The sequence below is a fragment of the Nicotiana sylvestris genome, chromosome 7 (genome assembly GCF_000393655.2).
Source record: "Nicotiana sylvestris chromosome 7, ASM39365v2, whole genome shotgun sequence".
NCBI lineage: Eukaryota > Viridiplantae > Streptophyta > Magnoliopsida > Solanales > Solanaceae > Nicotiana > Nicotiana sylvestris.
The window spans coordinates 49,197,925-49,218,501 of NC_091063.1; the positions used below are offsets into that span (position 1 = coordinate 49,197,925).

At 37.3% G+C, this 20,577-nt stretch overlaps 4 protein-coding genes across 6 annotated transcripts; 1 reads left to right on the plus strand and 3 right to left on the minus strand.

Annotated features, from left to right (window-relative positions):
* Positions 1–500: 500 nt before the first annotated feature.
* On the minus strand, positions 501–869 carry LOC138873097 (uncharacterized mitochondrial protein AtMg00300-like). Its single transcript, XM_070151534.1, has one exon. It carries the CDS (start codon positions 867–869, stop codon positions 501–503), a length of 369 nt encoding a protein of 122 aa, XP_070007635.1.
* Positions 870–3,232: 2,363 nt separating this feature from the next.
* LOC104211241 (taxadiene 5-alpha hydroxylase-like) lies at positions 3,233–5,291 on the plus strand. Its single transcript, XM_009760302.2, has 4 exons — positions 3,233–3,287; positions 3,361–4,589; positions 4,688–4,875; positions 4,998–5,291. The coding sequence occupies exons 2-4, from the start codon at positions 3,614–3,616 to the stop codon at positions 5,289–5,291; spliced, it is 1,458 nt and encodes a 485-aa protein (XP_009758604.1). The 5' UTR covers positions 3,233–3,287; positions 3,361–3,613.
* On the minus strand, positions 5,261–9,838 carry LOC104211161 (retrovirus-related Pol polyprotein from transposon TNT 1-94). Of its 3 annotated transcripts, none has more exons than XM_070152682.1 (3): positions 7,385–9,838; positions 7,197–7,304; positions 5,261–5,388 (listed from the first exon to the last, which is right to left on the minus strand). In XM_070152682.1, the coding sequence occupies exon 1, from the start codon at positions 8,929–8,931 to the stop codon at positions 7,948–7,950; it is 984 nt and encodes a 327-aa protein (XP_070008783.1). In that variant the 5' UTR covers positions 8,932–9,838; the 3' UTR covers positions 5,261–5,388; positions 7,197–7,304; positions 7,385–7,947. The 3 variants fall into 3 exon arrangements, with proteins under 3 accessions (XP_070008783.1, XP_070008782.1, XP_070008784.1); XM_070152681.1 differs by lacking the exon at positions 5,261–5,388 and adding an exon at positions 5,512–5,953; XM_070152683.1 differs by lacking the exon at positions 5,261–5,388 and adding an exon at positions 6,251–6,882.
* A 6,170-nt stretch (positions 9,839–16,008) lies between these two features.
* Positions 16,009–17,372, minus strand: LOC104211083 (xyloglucan endotransglucosylase protein 1-like). The gene is made up of 3 exons (XM_009760112.2): positions 16,996–17,372; positions 16,714–16,907; positions 16,009–16,620 (listed from the first exon to the last, which is right to left on the minus strand). The coding sequence occupies exons 1-3, from the start codon at positions 17,269–17,271 to the stop codon at positions 16,215–16,217; spliced, it is 876 nt and encodes a 291-aa protein (XP_009758414.1). The 5' UTR covers positions 17,272–17,372; the 3' UTR covers positions 16,009–16,214.
* Positions 17,373–20,577: the final 3,205 nt, after the last annotated feature.

Consider the following 20,577-nt stretch of genomic DNA (forward strand, 5'->3'; position numbering starts at 1 on the left):
ACATAAGCAACACAACCAAAAAAATTCAGATGTGAGAGAGTTACCTCCTTTCCTGTCCATAGCTCCTCAGGAATTTCAAAATTCAGCATAGAGGGTCCCATGTTTATGAGGTAAGTTGACATGTTAACATCCTCAGCCCAAAAGTACTTCGGCAATCCAGAATGTATTCGCATACTTCTGGCTCGTTCATTCAAGGTTCTGTTCATCCTCTCAACAACACCTTTTTGTTCTAGTGTTTCAGGAACTGTCTTGGTCATTCTGATCCCATTCTCAGAGCAGAATACTTTAAATTCTTAACTATCATACTCTCCTCCATTGCCAGACTACAAACATTTTAACTTTGGACTTTTCTGATTTTCAACGTTAGCTTTCCATTTTTTAAAGGTAATAAACACACTAGATTTATTTTTCAGAAAATAAACCCATACCTTTCTTGTGGAATCATCAATGAAGGTGACATAATAGCGTGAGTCTCCCAGAGAAGTTATTAGAGCTAGTCCTCACACATCTGTACGCACTAGTTCCAGCTTTTCTTTCTTTGGTGTCCTTTTCGCCTTTGAGAAACTAACTCTCTTTTGTTTTCCGTAAATGCAATCTTGGCACAAACTTAATTTAACATGCTTTAGGTTTGGCAACTTACATTTGGATGCCAACAACTTCATTCCCTTCTCACTCATATGCCCGAGCCTCCGGTGCCACAATATTGTATCACGACCATGATCAATTATTGTTATAGTATCTCTCTGTATTGCAGTGGCATACAGTGTTCTCTTCTTGAAGCATCCTGCCACAATCAAATTTCCTTTGGTTATCTTCCACGATCCGTTACCGAATGTTGTTGTATATCCATCACTGTCAATCTGACCCATAGATATCAGATTTTTCTTGAAGCCAGGAACATGTCAGACATTTTGTAATTTTCGTAGCGTGCCTTGTGAAGTCTTTATATGAACTTCACATTTCTCAACAATGTCTAGAGGTTCGACGTCTGCTAGATAAACCTTCCCGAATTTTCCAACAATATAATTATGTAATAATTTTTTGCATGATGCAGAGTGAAAGGATGCACCTGAGTCCAAAATCTAAGATTGGACTAGACTGTATGTACAAAAAATTAGTGCATCACCGACTTGTTCAGCAATTACATTTGCTAAATTTTTTTCCTTCCTTCTTCTTCTTCTTCTTCTTTGGTTCTCTAAATTGACTACTGCAGTGACCCTTTTTATCGTTATTCCAACAAGTAATGTCCTTGCGATTTTTGAATTGCCCTCTTCTCCTTGACTTTGATCTACCACGACCATGAATTTGTCCTCTTTGGTTGCTTTTCCCCTGTTTTCGGTATTAAAAACAGATCCTGGGGATTCACTTGATTCTCTTCGGCGAATATCTTCGCTTAGAACCAAGTCTCTAATATCATTCAATTTGAGTTTGGTACTTCCCGATGAACTGCTAACTGCAGTTACCTTTGCAGACCAACTCTCTGGTAGGGATGATAGTAGAATCAATGCCCTGACTTTGTTATCAAATGTTATATTAACCGAACTCAACTGAGTTAATATTATATTAAACTCATTGATATGTTCCGTGATAAATTCACCTTCTTTCATCTTTAAGTTAAACAATCGACGCATCAAATAGACTTTATTTGAAGAAAATGGTTTCTCATACATATTTGATAACGCCTTCATCAGGCCTGTAGTAGTCTTCTCGTTAATGATGTTAAACGCCACATTTTTTGTTTGCGTCAAACGAATCACACCAAGATTTTTTGTTTGCGTCAAACGAGTCACACCAAGAGCTTGACGATCTAACAGATCTCATTCCTTTGGCCATATTCTCTAGTTTTACCTCCGTCAGAGGTAAGTGTAATTTTTTTTTGGTACAAATAATCCCTTATTTTATTTTCTAGAATCCAAAATCTTTGTCATTGAACTTGTCAATCTTAACCTTCCCTTCTTCTGATGCCATTTCACAAAAAAAAATTATGTGAATAATGCATGTGAATGGTAATAATGAATACTATTCCGTGTAAGAAAAAAATATCTCAACCGCATAGGTAGACAATAATCACTATTGATGAAGAGTGATATCACTATTAACGAATTGTACTTCACTATTGTGAATAATGTTAGTAATGATGATCAATAGTGTTGTACTATTCTTATGAATAGTACTTGCACCAATACCGTACTTTTCTACCAGAATTACACTGTATGTCCTCTGATACCGGTTTTTAAAAAGCGTGTCAGGCTAATAGAAAGAAAAATATATATAAAAGAGAAAAGCAATAAATTGCACAAGATAAAACAAGACAAAATTTACGTGGTTCGATAATTTTTACCTACTCCACGGTCACACAAAGAATAACTCTTTATTAATTGAAGAGAAAGAAGAAGTTGAGGGATGATTTACAATTGAGGAAGGGGATGCCTATTTATAGGCAGAGTGTCTGCTAAAAGAAAATTTTCAGTGAATGTGAATACGAAGAAGACGGCACTGCATATTGCTCGCCGAATTCTTCTTTCACATTTGCAGTCTGTCAGCTTTGACTTTTCCATGTTTTCTTTTTCTCTTTTTCTCTTTGTCTTCTTTTACAACTTTTGTCTTCTTTCTTTTATTTTACAGCTGGGTTTGTTCCTTTCAGGCTCGTCCTAGCCCGCGACTTTCTTAGGGTTGGGTTGGGCTGGCCATTTTAAAGCCCATTCAAATGGTAGGTTAACCTGTCCTAGCCCACCAAATTCAAAAATATGCGAGGCTTGGGCTGGTTGGGGCTGACCTGGACCGTTTTGACAGCTACTTATGGCTGACCTGATCATCACATATTTTAAGCGGTGGGAGTTCAAATTAACTTTAATATTTTTGACATGGAACCTAGATACATATGTGAATAGTTACAAAAAATTTAACAAATGTTAAACTATGAACCCAACATTTTAAAATTACTACGAATTAGTTATTAAGAGCCTTAAGATTGGACCCATCAAGTTTAAATCTTAGATTCGCTTTGGATTATTTTAATTAACAATTTTAGAGGATCATGTACCTTTCCATAGATATAAGTTGTTCTGACATAATTCCTACTTACAGCTACAAGAATCATTCCTATTTGATTATTTCTTTAGTATTTTTCAACATGACGAAGGTGGAGAAGATGCTCTGCAAATTTCACGTCCATTAGAAGCTATTTAACCCAATTTATATATTGGCCATAGCAGATATCTAGGGATACTATTGCTATTAAATATTTCAATACCAATTGACCAATATTGCAAGAATCGTGGTGGCCGGTAAGTTTTTTCTTTTTTCATATGAATCTTTCAGATATATTATGATGATGATTCAGAGGTTTTAATTTTGTAGGGTGAAGAACTTGGTGTTTGGACGGCCAAGCTCACATGCATTTCTTCTGAAATAAATTAGTGAATGGAGTAATTAGCTAGGTCTATAATTGGTTGACTTTTTCTGAGTGACCAAATACCTTTGACTTTTTAATTGATTTTCTGTTGTTCTTAATAAGTCATCTTCCCCATGCAAAGGAGTATAAATTTGGCATAGTTTCTTAGCTAATTAACACCCCAAATTTCTTTTGTTAAGTTGTCTATTCTCTTTTCCAATGGCTCTTTCTTTGTTAAGCCTAATCAACTTTCCTTTTTCTTTCTCCTTATTAATCTTTTTCATAATTGTGTTTTCCATTCTAATGAGACATTACAAAGGCTACAAACACATTACCAAAAAGAAACTTCCACCAGGAGAAATGGGGCTCCCATGGATTGGTGAAACCATAGAATTTTACAAAGCCCAAAAAAAGAACAAATTATTTGAAGAATTTGTTCAGCCCCGGATCGAAAAATATGGAAAGACATTCAAAACAAGACTAATGGGATCACCAACAGTACTGGTATGTGGAGCAGAAGCTAATATGTTCTTTTTGTCTAATGAATTCAAATTGGTAATAAGTTCATGGCCTACTTCTTCAGTTGAGCTAATGGGCAAGAATTGTATTATGGAGAAACAAGGAGACGCGCATCGATGCCTTCGTGGGATTATATCTTCAAGTCTTGCCTCTTTTAGCCTAGATGCTATGGTTCCTAAAATTTGTAACACAATTCAATCTCACTTAGACAAGAATTGCAATGGCCAAGACCAGATCATAAAACTGTATCATCTGACCAAATCTTTGACGTTCAAGATTGTGTTTGAGTGCTTTTTGGGGATAGTAGTCAAACCAGGATTACTTGAAACGTTTGAGAGAGTATTGGAAGGTGCTTTTTCACCCCCATTTAAGTTTCCAGGATCTAAGTTTTCAAGGGCAAAAAATGCAAGATTGAAAATAGAGAAAATTCTTGTTGAGGTTATAAGGGAGAAGAGAAGAGAGATAGAATTAGGAGAGGAGAAAGAAGGGAAGTTAGACGAGGCATTACTTTCTCGGTTAGTGAAAGCGTTGATTCGTGGTGAGGTAAGTGAAGAAGAGGTTGTTGATAATGTTGTTTTGCTAGTGTTTGCTGCTCATGATACAACTTCTTTTGCCATTGCTATGACATTTAGGATGTTGGCTCATCATCCCACATGCTATTCTCTTCTCATTCAAGGTACGTTTATATATAGAAGCTAACTACAACATCTCAAACTTTTTTCAGTTTAGCTCTGTCTATTGAACTGATTAATATGAAAATTCGACTTTTGACAGAACATGCTAATATAATGAGTAACAAAGGACCAGATGAGATACTATCGTTGGAAGATACAAAAAGGATGAAATACACCTGGCAAGTTGCTCGAGAAAGCATGAGGCTGTTTCCTCCTATCTTTGGTTCTTTTAGAAAAGCAATTACTGACATTGAATTTGAAGGATTCACTATTCCAAAAGGTTGGAAGGTAAGATTTTATCACTACTCTTTGAGTCTTTAGATAGCTGAGGAGTGAAAGATTATTACTGTCAAATCCTTTTACATGTCCCGTTATATATTTTTTATGCTAATTTTTGTTGCTATGTGCAGGTATTGTGGACAACATATGGTACACATTATAGTCAAGAGTATTTTGAAGAGCCCCAAAATTTTGACCCAAGTAGATTTGAGGAGCCTGTTCAACCATATGCATTTGTACCATTTGGAGGAGGGCCAAGGTTGTGCGCAGGATACCAATTGGCAAAGCTAAATATTCTTATATTTGTTCATTGCGTTGTGACACGATATGATTGGTCCTTAATAAATCCTGACGAACCAATTGTCATGGATCCCCTTCCCTTCCCTTCCAAAGGAATGCCCATTAAAATTTCTCCCAAGTTCTAATGAAACATAACATTGTTATCACTGCAGCTCGTTTTGGCATATTGGTGCTGCTGAGTACTTGATTCATTATGTCCATCAGTGAATAATATTGAAACACCTGAGGATATTCAAATATTAACTAAGGGCATGTCATAATCGTTAGCCCAGTCATAATATACAATTCCATATGGCTTGAAATATTTGGAAATAAGTGACGTTGAAATCAACCAAAATAATGATGTTGCAATCAACCAAAATAATATACTCTTAGGAGAATGAACTCGTTGACAAATGCTTCTATCATTATCACCAAATAAATTTTTAGATTCAGGCACAAGCAGCATCGATTCAAGAGAAAATTATTCTAAGATTCAATCAAAGAAATGCTGAAATGATTGATATAGCCTTCTTATCAGATTCCAAACGCAAGAGGCAAACCCATGGAAATAACCCTGTATAATTATTAGTGGTAACAAAAAAAAGTCTGTTCATGGTTGGGTTGGGTGTTCTTTTTCTCTTTATGGGAAGAGGGCAAACAAATTTTTTCTCACTTTATCTAAAGAAATTCCCTAAAGTGGTTCGTCTTTCACACACTGCTGGCAATCAGGAAGAAGCGTATGATTGACTGGCTTCATCCCCTGGCTACTCCATCGGTTCACAAAAGCTACCTCAAGTACCCTGACCTGCAGACATTTTGCTCTTAGGATCAAAAGTGTCCAAGGAAACTAGGTCAAATTGCAAGATAAAACGAAAGGAGGGGAAGCACTTCATCCAAGTCGAGCTAAGTTATTATGATATCCAAACATTTCTTATCCCAAACTTCATGGATATTTACTTCTTAGATTCAGTCAGCAACCTAGGAACACAGCATCGCCTAATAAAACACATCGTAGCAAAAGAAGGTAGCAAGATGCCATTTCATTCGTTCCTTTCAGTATTCATACTTGATCAAGTTGATGAGAGACAACTCGAAAGTGAAGTGGTGATCACATAATTGTGCATTATAATTTTGAGCAGAGTAACCCATAAATAAAAATCTTTTGAGTAGAGTATGTTCTTAGGAAACCTCATAACAAATTGCTGCATAGGGATTAAGGCAGCAGCCACGCAAGTAACTTCTGGAAGTGACAATGACAGAAATAACGCAGGTGATGGGCCTAATTCTCATGAGCAGCTATCACAATGCAGTGGATGAGGCATCCAATGTACCTACTTCAACTGGTGGATGTATATCCAATAAGCTATTTGACAAGATGCTAAAACTGCGGTAAGCATCAGAGAGGTTGTCTTTACTTGAGAATGCTAAAAGTTCATTGTGACAAAAGTAACAAAAATATAGGTGACTTTTTCAAGTAGGGAGGGAATAGGATGTCGACCCTACAGTCACCACCAAAGATTAACTCCATGGACTTTGTCTAATAAAACAACCGCTGCTGATAAGCAATTCAGCTGAGAGAAGCCAGAAAGTCTGATCTATGTCTAACAAAACAACCGCTGCTGATAAGCAATTCAGCTCTGAGAAGCCAGAAAGTCTGATGACCGATTGGGTAAGAGGAGCGCATACCAGGAAGTCTGATCACCAGATTAGTGCTCAGCTTATACATAAACCTCTCTACAATCAGTATCACAACAATAACACGGGAATTTGACTTCAAATATTGGACATATGCATTTAAAAGGTAAAAAGATCCCACAAACATTCAGGTTGGAGAAAAAAGATAAATTGATAGCTCAAGAGATTCACACTATTGGAAATTTGGTTCAACATAGGTGGATTAGATGAGGTGCATGCAAGCTGACCTGGGTTCCATCATTATTAAAAAAATGATTACCATAGCCTAGGTAAGTCATATTCAATTAATATGAAGTTATGAACCAAAATTATAATCAAGGTCATCAAACAAATCATTCTTCACGAAATCTAACCTGCTGTACAATTAATGGTTCCTCTGCACGACTTAGTGGCTCTGTTAAAATAGTAAGAAAACCATTTCTATTACCATAAACTATGTCTGTAAACGGCCTATCACCCACCTGCAAAGGACACAAAATAAACTGTCAACTGAGAAAGGACAGAGAAAAGCTTACAAAAAAACTGAAAGAACCAAGTTTACCATAATAAGCCTCGACGATTCACAACCGAATTGTTTTTCAATTTCTTCAGCTGTTCCAGCCGGCTTCTTCACCCCTAAAGTATACACATAACGGAAGCAGCAAATACAAATAGCATTAACTCAAAGATAGGCAAGTGATATTTGTTGCGGAAGCCAAATGTATATAGTGTGAATGAGTCACAACTACTATACCAAAAATTATGACAGCCACCAAATAATAAATAAGACAACAATAAAAGAACACCAAAATTTACGAGGTTCGGCCAATTTTGCCTACTTCCTCGGACACAACCAATATTTTATTCCACTCCAAAAATACAAGTGAAATAATACTAAAGAGAGAAGATACAAATGTCTTAAGAAGATAAGAAGACAAATGAGAGGTGTGTTTAAATCCTAAACATTAGGCCTCCTTTTATAGGGAAATATTTTCCCCCAAATGAAATCATCCACCGATGTGGGACAATTTCTTTTGTCAATCAACAAATCTCCACCTTGACAAAATTCCACATCTTTAATTTTCTCTCAATAACAAATTTTGGTTGTGTCTTCATCATCTATCTTCAGTGTTCAACAATGTTGATCAAATCCAAACAATGTTGAAACTTGACCGCAGTCACCACTTTTGTCAGCATATCAGCAGGATTCTCCGTAGTATGAATTTTCTTCACCGTGACTCCACCTTCTTCTATGATTTCTCGGACGAAATGATACCGAACATCAATGTACTTCGTCCTTGCATGATAAACTTGGTTCTTCGCTAATTGAATAGCACTTTGACTATCACAAAAAATTGTGATACCTTTTTGTTCAACACCAAGCTCTTTTAGCAACTCCTGAAGCCAAATTGCCTCTTTCACAGCCTCTGTAATAGCCATGTACTCTGCCTCAGTTGTAGACAAAGCAGCTGTTGACTGCAAAGTAGACTTCCAACTAACTGGTGCCTTTGCAAAAGTAAATACATAACCAGTAGTTGATCTTCGTTTGTCCAGATCACCTGCAAAATTCGAGTCACAATATCCAACTACAGACTGATTGTCTTCCTGCTCAAAAACTAACCCAACATCTACAGTATTATGAATATACCGTAGGATCCACTTCACAGCTTGCCAATGCTCCTTTCCTGGATTATGCATATATCTACTAATAACTCCAACAGCTTGTGAAATGTCAGGTCTCGGACAGACCATTGCATACATCAAGCTACCAACAGCATTTGCGTATGGAACCCTTGACATATACTCATGTTCAGCTTCATCTTTTGGCGACATAGTAGTACTTAGCTTAAAATGGGGAGCAAGTGGAGTACTAACTGGCTTAGTCTTCTCATCTATGCCAAAATGTTGTAGTACTCTCTTCAAATATTTCTTTTGAGATAAACAGAGTTTCTTTGAACGTCTATCTCTTATTATCTCCATGCCAAGAATTTTCTTTGCCTCACCCAGATACTTCATCTCGAACTCCTTCAGTTGAATCTTCAACTTATCAATTTCTTCCGAATTCTTGGAAGCTATCAACATATAGGAGAAGATATACAAAGGAACCATCTTTAAGCTTGCGCAAATACACACAATGATCGTATTTGCTTCTCTTGTACCCTTGCCGCAACATAAACTCGTCAAATCGCTTGTACCATTGTCTAGAAGATTGTTTCAATCCGTACAATGATTTTTCAAGTTTGCACACCATATTTTCTTTTCCAGCAACTTTGAATCCTTCTGGCTGAGTCATGTAGATTTCCTCCTCCAAGTTTCCATGTAAAAACGCAGTTTTTACATCCATCTGAACTAGTTCCAAATCCAATTGTGCTACCAAAGCCAACATAATTCTAATGGAGGAATGTTTTACAACTGGAGAAAACACTTCATTGTAATCAATTCCCTCCTTTTGAGCATATCCTTTGGCCACCAATCTTGCTTTGTAGCGAACATCTTCTTGGTTAGGAAATCCTTCTTTCTTTGCAAATACCCATTTGCACCCAATTGCTTTCTTTCCCTTCGGGAGATTGGCCAATCTCCATGTATGATTCTGATGAAGAGACTGTATTTCATCATTCATGGCAATCTGCCACTGATCTTCTTCTGAACTTTGGACTGCGTCTTTATAAGTGGTAGGAACATCATCAGCTACAATTGAGGCGGCACAAGCAGCCGTCTCTATAAAACGAACGGGTTTTGTTATTGTCCTTTTTGGCCTGCTATTTGCAATTGATTCAAGTTGTTGTTGAGGTTCCTGAGTTGGAATCTCCCTCTCTACTGGCTCTTCTTCCAGAGGATAATCTTCATTTGTTTCCTCCTCTGCTTCTTGTGTAGGAAAAATAAATTTTCCCTCAAACTCCACCTGCTTAGAAGCACCCTCATTTTGTTTGGTATCTTCTGTTACCTTATTTACCATAGCAGATTCATCAAAGGTAACATCCCTGCTGAATATTACTTTCTTTGTCATAGGACACCATAAGCGATATCCTTTGACTCCAGAAGTAATTCCCATAAAAATAGCCTTCTTTGCCCTTGGATCCAATTTTGACTCTGTCACATGATAATATGCAGTTGAGCCAAACACGTGCAAAGAGTCATAATCTACAGCAGGCTTTCCATACCATTTTTCAAATGGTGTCTTGCCATCAATAGCAGCAGATGGTAGACGATTAATGAGGTGGCATGCATATGTAATTGCCTCAGCCCAAAATTCTTTGCCCAAGCCAGCATTGGACAACATACACCGTACCTTCTCCAGCAAGGTCCGGTTCATACGTTCTGCCACTCCATTCTGTTGTGGTGTATGTCTAACAGTGAAGTGTCGGACGATGCCATCATTTTCACAGACCTTATTGAAATGATCATTTTTGTATTCACCTCCATTGTCTGTGCGAATACACTTGATCCTCCTGCCTGTCTGATTCTCCACCATCGTCTTCCATTTGAGAAAAATTCCCAACACTTCATCTTTGCTCTTCATTGTATACACCCATACTCTTCGGGAAAAATCATCAACAAAGGTTACAAAATAGTGCTTCCCACCCAATGAAGGTGTTTTGGAAGGACCCCAAACATCAGAGTGTACATAATCCAAAATGCCTTTAGTATTATGGATCGCTGTACCAAATTTAACCCTTGTCTGTTTCCCTTTGACACAATGCTCACAAAACTCCAAGTTGCAAGCCTTTACTCCTTTTAACAATCCTTGATCTGATAGAGTTTTCAAGGATTTTCCTCCAGCATGTCCCAAGCGCATGTGCCATAGCTTGGTTGCTTCTGCCTCTTTGTCGTCACTGGATGTTACTGTCGCTGTCCCAATAACTGTACTGCCACGATAGCGGTACATATTATTATTCTTCCGATTAGCCTTCATTACCACTAGTGCACCGGAGCATACTCTCATCACTCCATTTTCTGCAATGATTTTGAACCCTTTTGATTCTAGGGCTCCCACAGAGATGAGATTCTTCTTCAAATCCGGTACATATCGAACATCTGTTAATGTTCTGATCATTCCATCATGGTTCCTTAATCGTATTGAACCAATGCCATATGAGGTAAGAGGGCTGTTATCCGCTGTGTGGACATATTCTCCTTCTTGAAAATCCACGAACCAGTCCCTGTTGGGACACATATGATAGCTACAAGCCGAGTCCATCAACCATATGTCTGATGATGTTGATGGCTCTGTTGTAACTAATGAGAAGTCTAAATCATCACAATCATCTACATTTGAATCCATAATGGCCTTCCATTGTTATGTTTGGCCTTATTCTTCAACTTCGGCCAGTCTTTCTTCCAGTGTCCCTTTTCTCGACAAAAGGCACATTCATCTTTGCTGGGTCTAGATCTTAACTTGGATTTTCCCTTCTTTGTCCTCGTTTGATTTTGAGGACGACCCCTCACAAACAGTGCTTCTCCTTCTCCGCCCTTCTGTTTTTCTCGCTTTCTTTGTTCATAGCTGTACAAAGCTGAACAAACTTCTCTGAGAGAAATTTCGTCATTTCCATGGAGTAGAGTAGTTTCAAGGTGCTCGTACTCATCAGGAAGTGACGCCAACAACATTAAGGCCAAGTCACCATCATCATAAGTTGTATCCATATTTTGCAAATCTGTGACCAACTTATTGAAACTGGTGATATGTTCATTCATCGTGGTACCAGGAACATAGGTGAAGTGAAACAGTCTCTTCTTCATGTACAATTTATTTTGACTGTTTTTCTTCAAAAATTTATCCTCCAGTGCTTTCCATAATTTACTTGCAGAAGTTTCCTTTGTGTATGGATATTTCTGCTCTCTAGCAAGGTAGGATCGAATGGTACCGCAAGCAACACGGTTGATAATTCTCCAATCTTCTTCTCCAATAACATCTGGTTTCTTTTCTTCAATGGCCAGATCTAGCCCTTGTTGAAAAAGGACATCTAGAACCTCGCCTTGCCACATCCCAAAATGTCCGGACCCGTCAAATATTTCGACCGCAAATTTCGCATTTGACACAATTCTTGTCATAAGCGAAGATGCCAATGATGACGTATTGTTGACACTTGATGTAGATTCTTCTTGTTTATTGTCTCCCATCTTTGACACAAATATTATTTAATAGCTGACGACACAAATCAAGATTATTTCCTTTCTGGTGTGGAAGATCAGACTAAGCTGCAACCACAGAGCATACTCAGACAGAACCTTGACTCAGTTACCAAGATAAATCTTTTCTGATGTGGAAGATCAGACTATGCTGCAACCACAGAGCATACTTAGACAGTACCTTGGCTCTGATACCAATTGTTGCGGAAGCCAAATGTATATAGTGTGAATAAGTCACAACTACTATACCAAAAATTATGACAGCCACCAAATAATAAATAAGACAATAAAACAACAATAAAGGGAACACCAGAATTTACGAGGTTCGGCTAATTTTGCCTACTCCTCGGACACAACCAATATTTTATTTCACTCCAAAAATACAAGTGAAATAATACTAAAGAGAGAAGATACAAATGCCTTAAACAGATGAGAAGGCAAATGAGAGGTGTGTTTCAATCCTAAACATTAGGCCTTCTTTTATAGGGGAAAAATCCCCCCCAAACTTAACTCCCAACCAATGTGGGACTTTGGCATTTTGCCAAACTTCAACAAATCTCCACCTTGGCAAAATTCCACATTTTCAATTCTCTCTCAATAACAAATTTTGGTTGTGTCTTCATCTTCAATCTTCAGTGTTCAACAATGTTGATCAAATCCAAACAATGTTGAAACTTGACCGCAGTCACCACCTTTGTCAGCATATCAGCAGGATTCTCTGTAGTATGAATTTTCTTCACCGTGACTCCACCTTCTTCTATGATTTCTCGTACGAAATGATACCGAACATCAATGTGCTTCGTCCTTGCATGATAAACTTGGTTCTTCGCTAATTGAATAGCACTTTGACTATCACAAAAAATTGTGATACCTTTTTGTTCAACACCAAGCTCCTTTAGCAATCCTTGAAGCCAAATTGCCTCTTTCACAGCCTCTGTAATAGCCATGTACTCTGCCTCTGTTGTAGACAAAGCAACTGTTGACTGCAAAGTAGACTTCCAACTAACTGGTGCCTTTGCAAAAGTAAACACATAACCAGTAGTTGATCTTCGTTTGTCCAGATCACCCGCAAAATCTGAGTCACAATATCCAACTACAGACTGATTGTCTTCCTGCTCAAAAACTAACCCGACATCTACAGTATTATGAATATACCGTAGAATCCACTTCACAGCTTGCCAATGCTCCTTCCCTGGATTGTGCATATATCTGCTAATAACTCCAACTATGTGTAGAACTGAGAGTAAAACAACACTTGTTTGTGAAATGGGTGGAGCAAAGTGAAGAACGAGGAAGAGTTTTCTTATTGAGATTAAGGGAACGATGGGGGGAGTAAAAATGCTTAGGAATTGGGTAGAAGCAAGTATGCAAAGGAGTAATTGACGTAGACTGCATAATCAGACCTTAAATCTGGTAACTCTATGGGTTTATAATTGTATACATAATTGTATACATCGATGAAAACAAGTGTAGTAGTTTCAAGTTTCAACAAACGTGCACCTTTCGTGTTACTGCTGAAAAACTTCTCTTTACGGATAGCAGAAACGGGACAAAATTAGTGATGTTCACGGAGAACATACCGGGCGTTGGCCATTTGCGGAAGGCCAGCCCACAAATGTAAACGTGGTGTATGGCCCAAAGATTGATCGAGCTAGCCCATCTGAGGTGGGTATGTTGGGCCTAGGCTCGTGGGATTGTTACGGAAAAAAAATCAGAAATAGCCAAATTTATAACTGATAATTAAAAGATAGTCGCACTTTCAAAAGTAATAAAAATTTAGTCATTTTTTCATGTAAAGATATAATCTCAACAAAAATGCCAATAAAAATCCGGAAAAATAAGAGCATAATATGCCGGATTTCGAATTTTTTACATATGAGATTCCAATATAATATACTAGAATTTTATAATGTGCTGGAGTTCTAACATAATATGCGGAAAGTTTAAATGGAGGAGCTCTATAATCCAGTATATTATGTTGGAATTTTCCATCCTGAATTTCTAACATAATATGCTGGAAGTTTATACGCAGGAGTTCCATAATCCAGCATATAATGCTGGAATTTTCCGTGTTGGATTTTGTTGCTGCCAAACGCACACGCAAGTATATCTGTTCATACAAGTAATAAAATGATATGTCAAGTATCGAACCCACAGAGACTTGTATCGACTACCCACTAAAATTACCAAAATTGTTATTCAGTCAAGCCAAAATCAAGTTCAAGAATGTGATTATACTAAACTATAATTCTAATTAATAGCAAAATTATCAAACAGTAAATTGGTTGTTGTGTATTCAGTAGAGACAAATATTCCAGAGTTGTGATCGATTCACCAATCCTATTGTGTTCTAGTTAACTCTCCCTTTCATACAATTCACTCATAGTTGCTAATTAATCGATAATTCCTCTCATAGCCTTCTCCCGAAGCACTACTCGCTCATTCAAAATAGATTAATGCCTATATTCCTATGAAATCAATCTATTAAGAATGCATTAAGATTACGATATTTAATTAAGCACGGTGACTAGGTATATTCCTATCCTAACCACAAATCTGCCCCTCCCTAAGAGTTAAGATCGTGCTTTCTTCAATTCTTCTCTAATCTAAATACGGCTTCCCCAAGCAGAGCATAGATAGTAGATAGAACCTAACTGCTAGCCAAACAATTAAGCAATTAATCACATAATTGAAGAAACAACCATATAGTAGTGAATTATAATCAAGATTAAGTCAACATTAAACAACAATATTCATGGCTAAATTACAACCCCAGAACAATAGTTTTTTAGCCACTCATGATAATAACAAACAATTTCATAAGTGTTAAATAATTGAAAATACTAGAGAAAGATGAAGAAAACTGAGATCTCTTCGCTCCCGAATGTTTCTAGTGTGTATTCTCCCTCAAAAGTGGCGTCACCCCCTCACCAATAAGTTTAGTCTTGCTTTTATACTTGTTGGGTAGGTCTAGGGCCGAAATAACCGTATCCCGAAGGAATTTGGAGCTGGCACCCTGCTCAGCGCTAGGCGCCCTCAATGGCGCTGTGAATTTTTTGCTACTGGTTTTGGCGCCACAGGTAGCTCAGGTCGTTGCCTGTGGCGCTGCAATGTCCCATTTTTCCGTTTTCGTCCATTTTGGCTCTAATTTCGCACATTTCGCTCCCGATTGCTCCTGGATTATTCCTACACATAAAAACACCTCAAATTAATATAAATCAACACATTTCACATCCTAAATCCACGAAACAAAAGTAAAATATGAGGTGATATACACACAAATATATCTACTTTAAGCAAAACATCAGATTTCCAACATAATATGTTGAAAGTTTATACGCATGAGCTCTATAGTCCAGCATATTATGCTGAAACTTTTCATGTTTCAACAAAATAGTGACTATTTTTTAATGACTTTGCAAATGCACCAATCCAAATATTAACTGGGCCGTGCTATTTTTAGGGTTGTTATTGCTAATCCAGTTCAATTCCCCTCCCGTGATAATTCTGAACTAAATGATAAGAACTAAGATATGTGCCATTTAATTGATGAAGAACCAAGGGCACTATCTTGTCCTATTGATTTAAAAAGAAGTGTGTATGTGGTAAGGTGTGTTGGAAATCGTAAACATTATAAGTATATATCTTTTACCCCTTAAACAATGTAGCTTTTGTTAATTTTTGTGTTACGAGAAATAAGATGTCAGACCCTCACATTTTCATGAAGAGGAATCCGTTCTGGTTTGTAAATTGTTATGTTTAAAGCAACTTCGCTTCTTCAAGATGAAATTATTCAGTTCTTTCACATAGGTAATCCTGAACTGTTCGTCCAAATCTAAACCCCATTATTTCTCCCTTTTCCTTTCCATAAAAAGGCTCGTGGGAAACCACTATAATTTGCATTCTTTTCAGCGCGGTTTCCTATAAACTAGTAAGAAAATTCTGAGAATAGGTTTTTGTTAATTTGTTAGTTAACCCAAGATAATGAGAGAGCAAGCTATTTCACTTTGCTAATTAATTTGGAGTCAGAACTGAGACGGTCTTTTGGTTAAAAAGAGAGAAAAAGAAACTAAAGAGATTTTATTCCGATCCATGTGCAGTGTATGCTCCAAAACAAATACATTAGCAGTTACATAAAAAATAAAGGATGTTGATCTTATAAATAAAGAATTCAGTACATATATTCATTATTCACAAATAGGAGAAGAATCAATCTTAATAAATAGCCGAGGCAGTGCCACAATTTCCTTGTTCCAGCAACTTAATTACAGGAACCTCGAACGCTTGCACTCATGAGAAAAGCCTTGAGGAAACCTCTTAGAATCAGCACAATAGTTGTAAACCATGTGTCTGCTTTGAACCCATCGTAGCCTATTCCTGCCCTTAGCATCAAGTTCTTGATTTTGCCATGGCCTAGCATTGTTGGCTGAATCAGTGGACTTACACGAAGAGGTGCCGGATGTAACTGCGCAGCCATCAATATTGAAGTTTCTGTAGTAAGCAGTGAAAGGAACATGTGTCCAATCTGTCTTGACTCTACCTCCTTGTGTTGCCCACTCATCTGCATTCCATAAGCTGCAGTACACTTTCATTGGTTGGATTTTTGGGAATGGAATGCCATTGCTTTCGTGGTTGTTGTATACTCTGATTGGACTATTATCCACCAAGAAACTGAAGATGGAAATTTATACAGACATCATCAGTACTAAAGAAGAGAGATTGCAAGCAAACATTCTTACACTGAGATTAATATAAGGAACTTACATGATTTTCTGAGCGTTCCAGATGATGGAGTAAGTGTGAAATGCAGCAGTTGGGTCGAACCACAAATGGAATTGTTGTTCTTTGTTGCCTTTGCCTTGCGAGTAAACATTGGTGTGGACTGTGTAAGGTTGACCAGAAACATTGCCTAAGAACTCGAAGTCAATCTCATCATGTCCTGCTCCTTGTGAAGATAACTGAAGAAAGAAACAATAGTAAATCAACAGAACTTGGACATGAAATAGAATTAATTCATTTTTGTAAGGGAAAAGTTGAATGACTTACAAAGAAGGTGGTGACAGTGCCAGCAGAATTTCCAGGGACAAGTTTGAGTTGCATGTCAAATCTTCCGAATAAATACTCATTCTTGGATTGAAAACCTGAACCAGATAATTTGTCAAGGGACAGAGAGAGGCCTCTGCCTCCTTCTGTTATTTTACCACGTCCTTCGCCCCAAGTGATATCTGCAAGATTATAAAAATTACCAGCTGAGGCGGCTGCCCATAGACTTGCCATGACTATAGGAAGGATTAACATTTTGAAAGAGAAACGAGGCGACATTTTTCAAAATGATTTCTCAACGTTTTTTTCAAGTTGGAAGAAGAAGGGGTATGTCTGAAATCAAATGTGTGGTGATTGATGATATGAAATTGTTCAACAACGCATCCGTATTTATACTAAGCAAATTATATGATTGACCATGCTCATGAATTGAGGAGGAAGGATCCAAAGTTGGCAAAACAGCTGGAAATTAAATCTTTGTTTATTGGAAACATTAGTGGAGTTGTAATACTTATTGGCAGGGCCCCACTTGACGTTTACGCGTTTAATATATATATATAAGTAAGATGATTTGAATGATAGAAAACCTGGATTCCTTCGGACCCTTTTCCCATGCTTTAATAATCATGAACCTTGGGTTACAGCTATTAAACAGAACCTTGGGTTACAGCTTGTGCTTGTCCACAACTATGCTAAGTATTGAGCCGTGTGATTGCCCTTATTTTGTCATCAAGCTACTTGTGACTTCGTTGTGCATTCCTCTCATTAAGGGTGTATCTGAGACGATTCAATAAAATTGCGTAACGTCAAACTTACTTTTCTTTTACTTTTTTTTCTTCTTTTCTTTTGCTGCAATGTTCCTGATCCCTTTAGATAGACTATAATAGTTCAGTGCCTTTGGCCCTGTCTCGGATCCTACCTTTCTCTTTGCATGGTCAACTAATTATGAACTCACTAACGTCTTAATTTCTATCATATATATGCACATGACAGCTTTCTTGCACAAAACAAACCTCCCTGCTTCCTTTCGTTCATCTTTGACCTTCCACCAAACAAAGTAGGCAAAATACATAGTTTACCTATCCATTTTGCACCCAAATCTGTGTTACACACTTGTTGACCACGGGTTTAACTTCATACACCAAACTTTTTAAATATGTGTCAATTACATACCACTTTTGACCAGCCTAGTTAGTATTCAATGCTCTGTAAACACACGCTTATTTAAATTAAAAACAAACAATTCTTTAATTAAAAATGGACAACCCGACCCTTTTTTAATCCCGACTCAAAAAAGATCCGACCCGGTCGATTAAAACAACCCCTCGACCAGATTAATTAACAAACATAATTCTATTTTCACCAAAATGTTCTTCAGCCCTAACCTTTGAAGGCGACTCCGACGAGAACACATCTGGTGTTTGTTGTCGTTACTTTCGTCATTTTCAGGTTAGTATTCTCATTTTATATTGTTCAATCGTTTTGATTTAGATGGGTGGGTCAAAATAGTTAGGGTTTATTTGGGTATTTCGTCAGGAGTATTTTTAGGGCTTTAAGACATCTTTATGGGGAATCTCTTGTCATTGTCTACTTAAACCTTTGGCTTTTGAGCTTGTGTTGTCTTTTTCTTTCTTTATTGTCCATTTTGATTTCTTTATTCTTTGTTTGCATGTGAAATTGAAACATGTTGTCTTCTTGTTTCAGGGACAATGTCTTTTAAAATTGTTACTTTAAAATGGTATCACGGGGGTGAGTTAATTAGTGGTCTTTTTAGTAGATATGCGGGGCAGTCAATCTTTAACTTTAGACGTGGATATAGATAGGATTTCGTTTTTTTTTCCGATGGATAGGATTGACAAACTAGTAAATGTATTGACTGATAAGGACATTTTAGGCATTTGCAATCAGTTAGAGGGTAGGGATACACTAGAAATATATGTGACTCATGCTGCCCCTTTATCAGCACATAACCATGTTAAAAAGGGGAAGGTGTGAGTAGTAGTAAGGCTTCTAGAAAAAGGCCTATAGAGGTCGAAGAGGTTGAAGAGGTAGATGATGAAGATTCTGATGACATACACTAGACTTCAGACAGTTCTGCTACTTCTGATGGAAATGCTTCTGATGATGATGCTTCTAACTGTTTTGCTTCTGATGATATTGCTTCTGATGCTTCTGGGAATGAAGGAGAAGTAGAAATAGACTGGACTTTTGATAGTTCTGATGAAGTTGACTTGAATTTCCTGATGACAGTGATCTCCAATTTGATAGCTATGAGGAGTTGGGTGAAGGTAGAGAGTAGGTGAAGAGAAGCAAGAGAAAAAGAAATGAAAAGCTTAAAGGGATGGGTGATATAAACATAGACAAAGTAGGTGTAGACATTGGGTTTGATGAGCTGTGTACATGTAGTAAGCAAAATAGGTATGAAGGTCCAATTGGGACTGATGAGCCATACTTTAGTTCTTCAGGTGCTGAAAGCTTTACTTCAGATGTGGAAAGTGAAGATGGTGAAGAACATAATAGGAAAATGGAGGGGGAAAAAAGAAAAAAAAGAGGTTGATCTTTGATCCTACTGCCAAGAAAATAACATGGGAGTTAGGATTGATATTTGAAAATATTGATGAGTTAAGGGAAGCAGTCACCAAATATGTAATTCAAAAAAGGGTACAGATTGAGAAGTACATTGCCATATAGGGTGAGGGTTAAATGCATGGTACCTAAATGTGGATGACTTCTAGTAGCTAGTAAAGATGGCAGACCTAATAATTTTAAGGTGAAAAAAATATAATCCAGTGCATAAGTGTTATACAACCAACAAGAACAAGTTGTGTAATTCAAGATATCTTGCAAAAAGATACAAGACTAGAATTATATCACAACCAGGTATGAAGGTTTGGGAGTTGAGAAAATTGATAAAGCAAGAATTGGACCTCTATATAGGGAGATCAACTGCCCATAGGGCTAGGGCTAAGATATAGAAAGAAATCATTGGTGATATGCATCAAGAGTTCAAAAGACTCTATGACTATAGAGATATGATTTTGCAGATCAATCCTGGGAGTACATGAGTGGTGAAAGCAGAAGATCAAGGTGATGAAAAATTGGTATTTTCTAAAATCTATGTTTTTTTACATGCCATGAAAAGGGGTTGGCTGGAAGGATGCAGAAGAATTATTGGCCTTGATGGATATTTCTTGAAAGGAGTTTGCAAGGGACAACTTCTTGTAGCTGTCTCCAAAGATGGAAACAGTCAGATGTTTCCAATTGCATGGGTAGTTGCAGAGGTGGAGAACTCATTCAATTGGACTTGGTTTCTGAAGTGTTTGAGTGAAGATTTGGGATTAGAAGATGGTAAAGACCTTACAATTATGTATGATACGCAGAAGGTAATATTTTTCTTTAGTAACTATTTTCAGAAGCACTGATATGCAGAAGCACTGTTCTGCTTCAGTCACTAGGCTTATTTAGTATTTAACAATAATTGTTCTGCTTCAGTAACTATTGTCTTTTTGAATGCTTTAGGGTTTAATTAATGATGTAAGGGATTGTTGCTTGAGTGTGAACACTGTGTGCTAGGCACATCCTTGC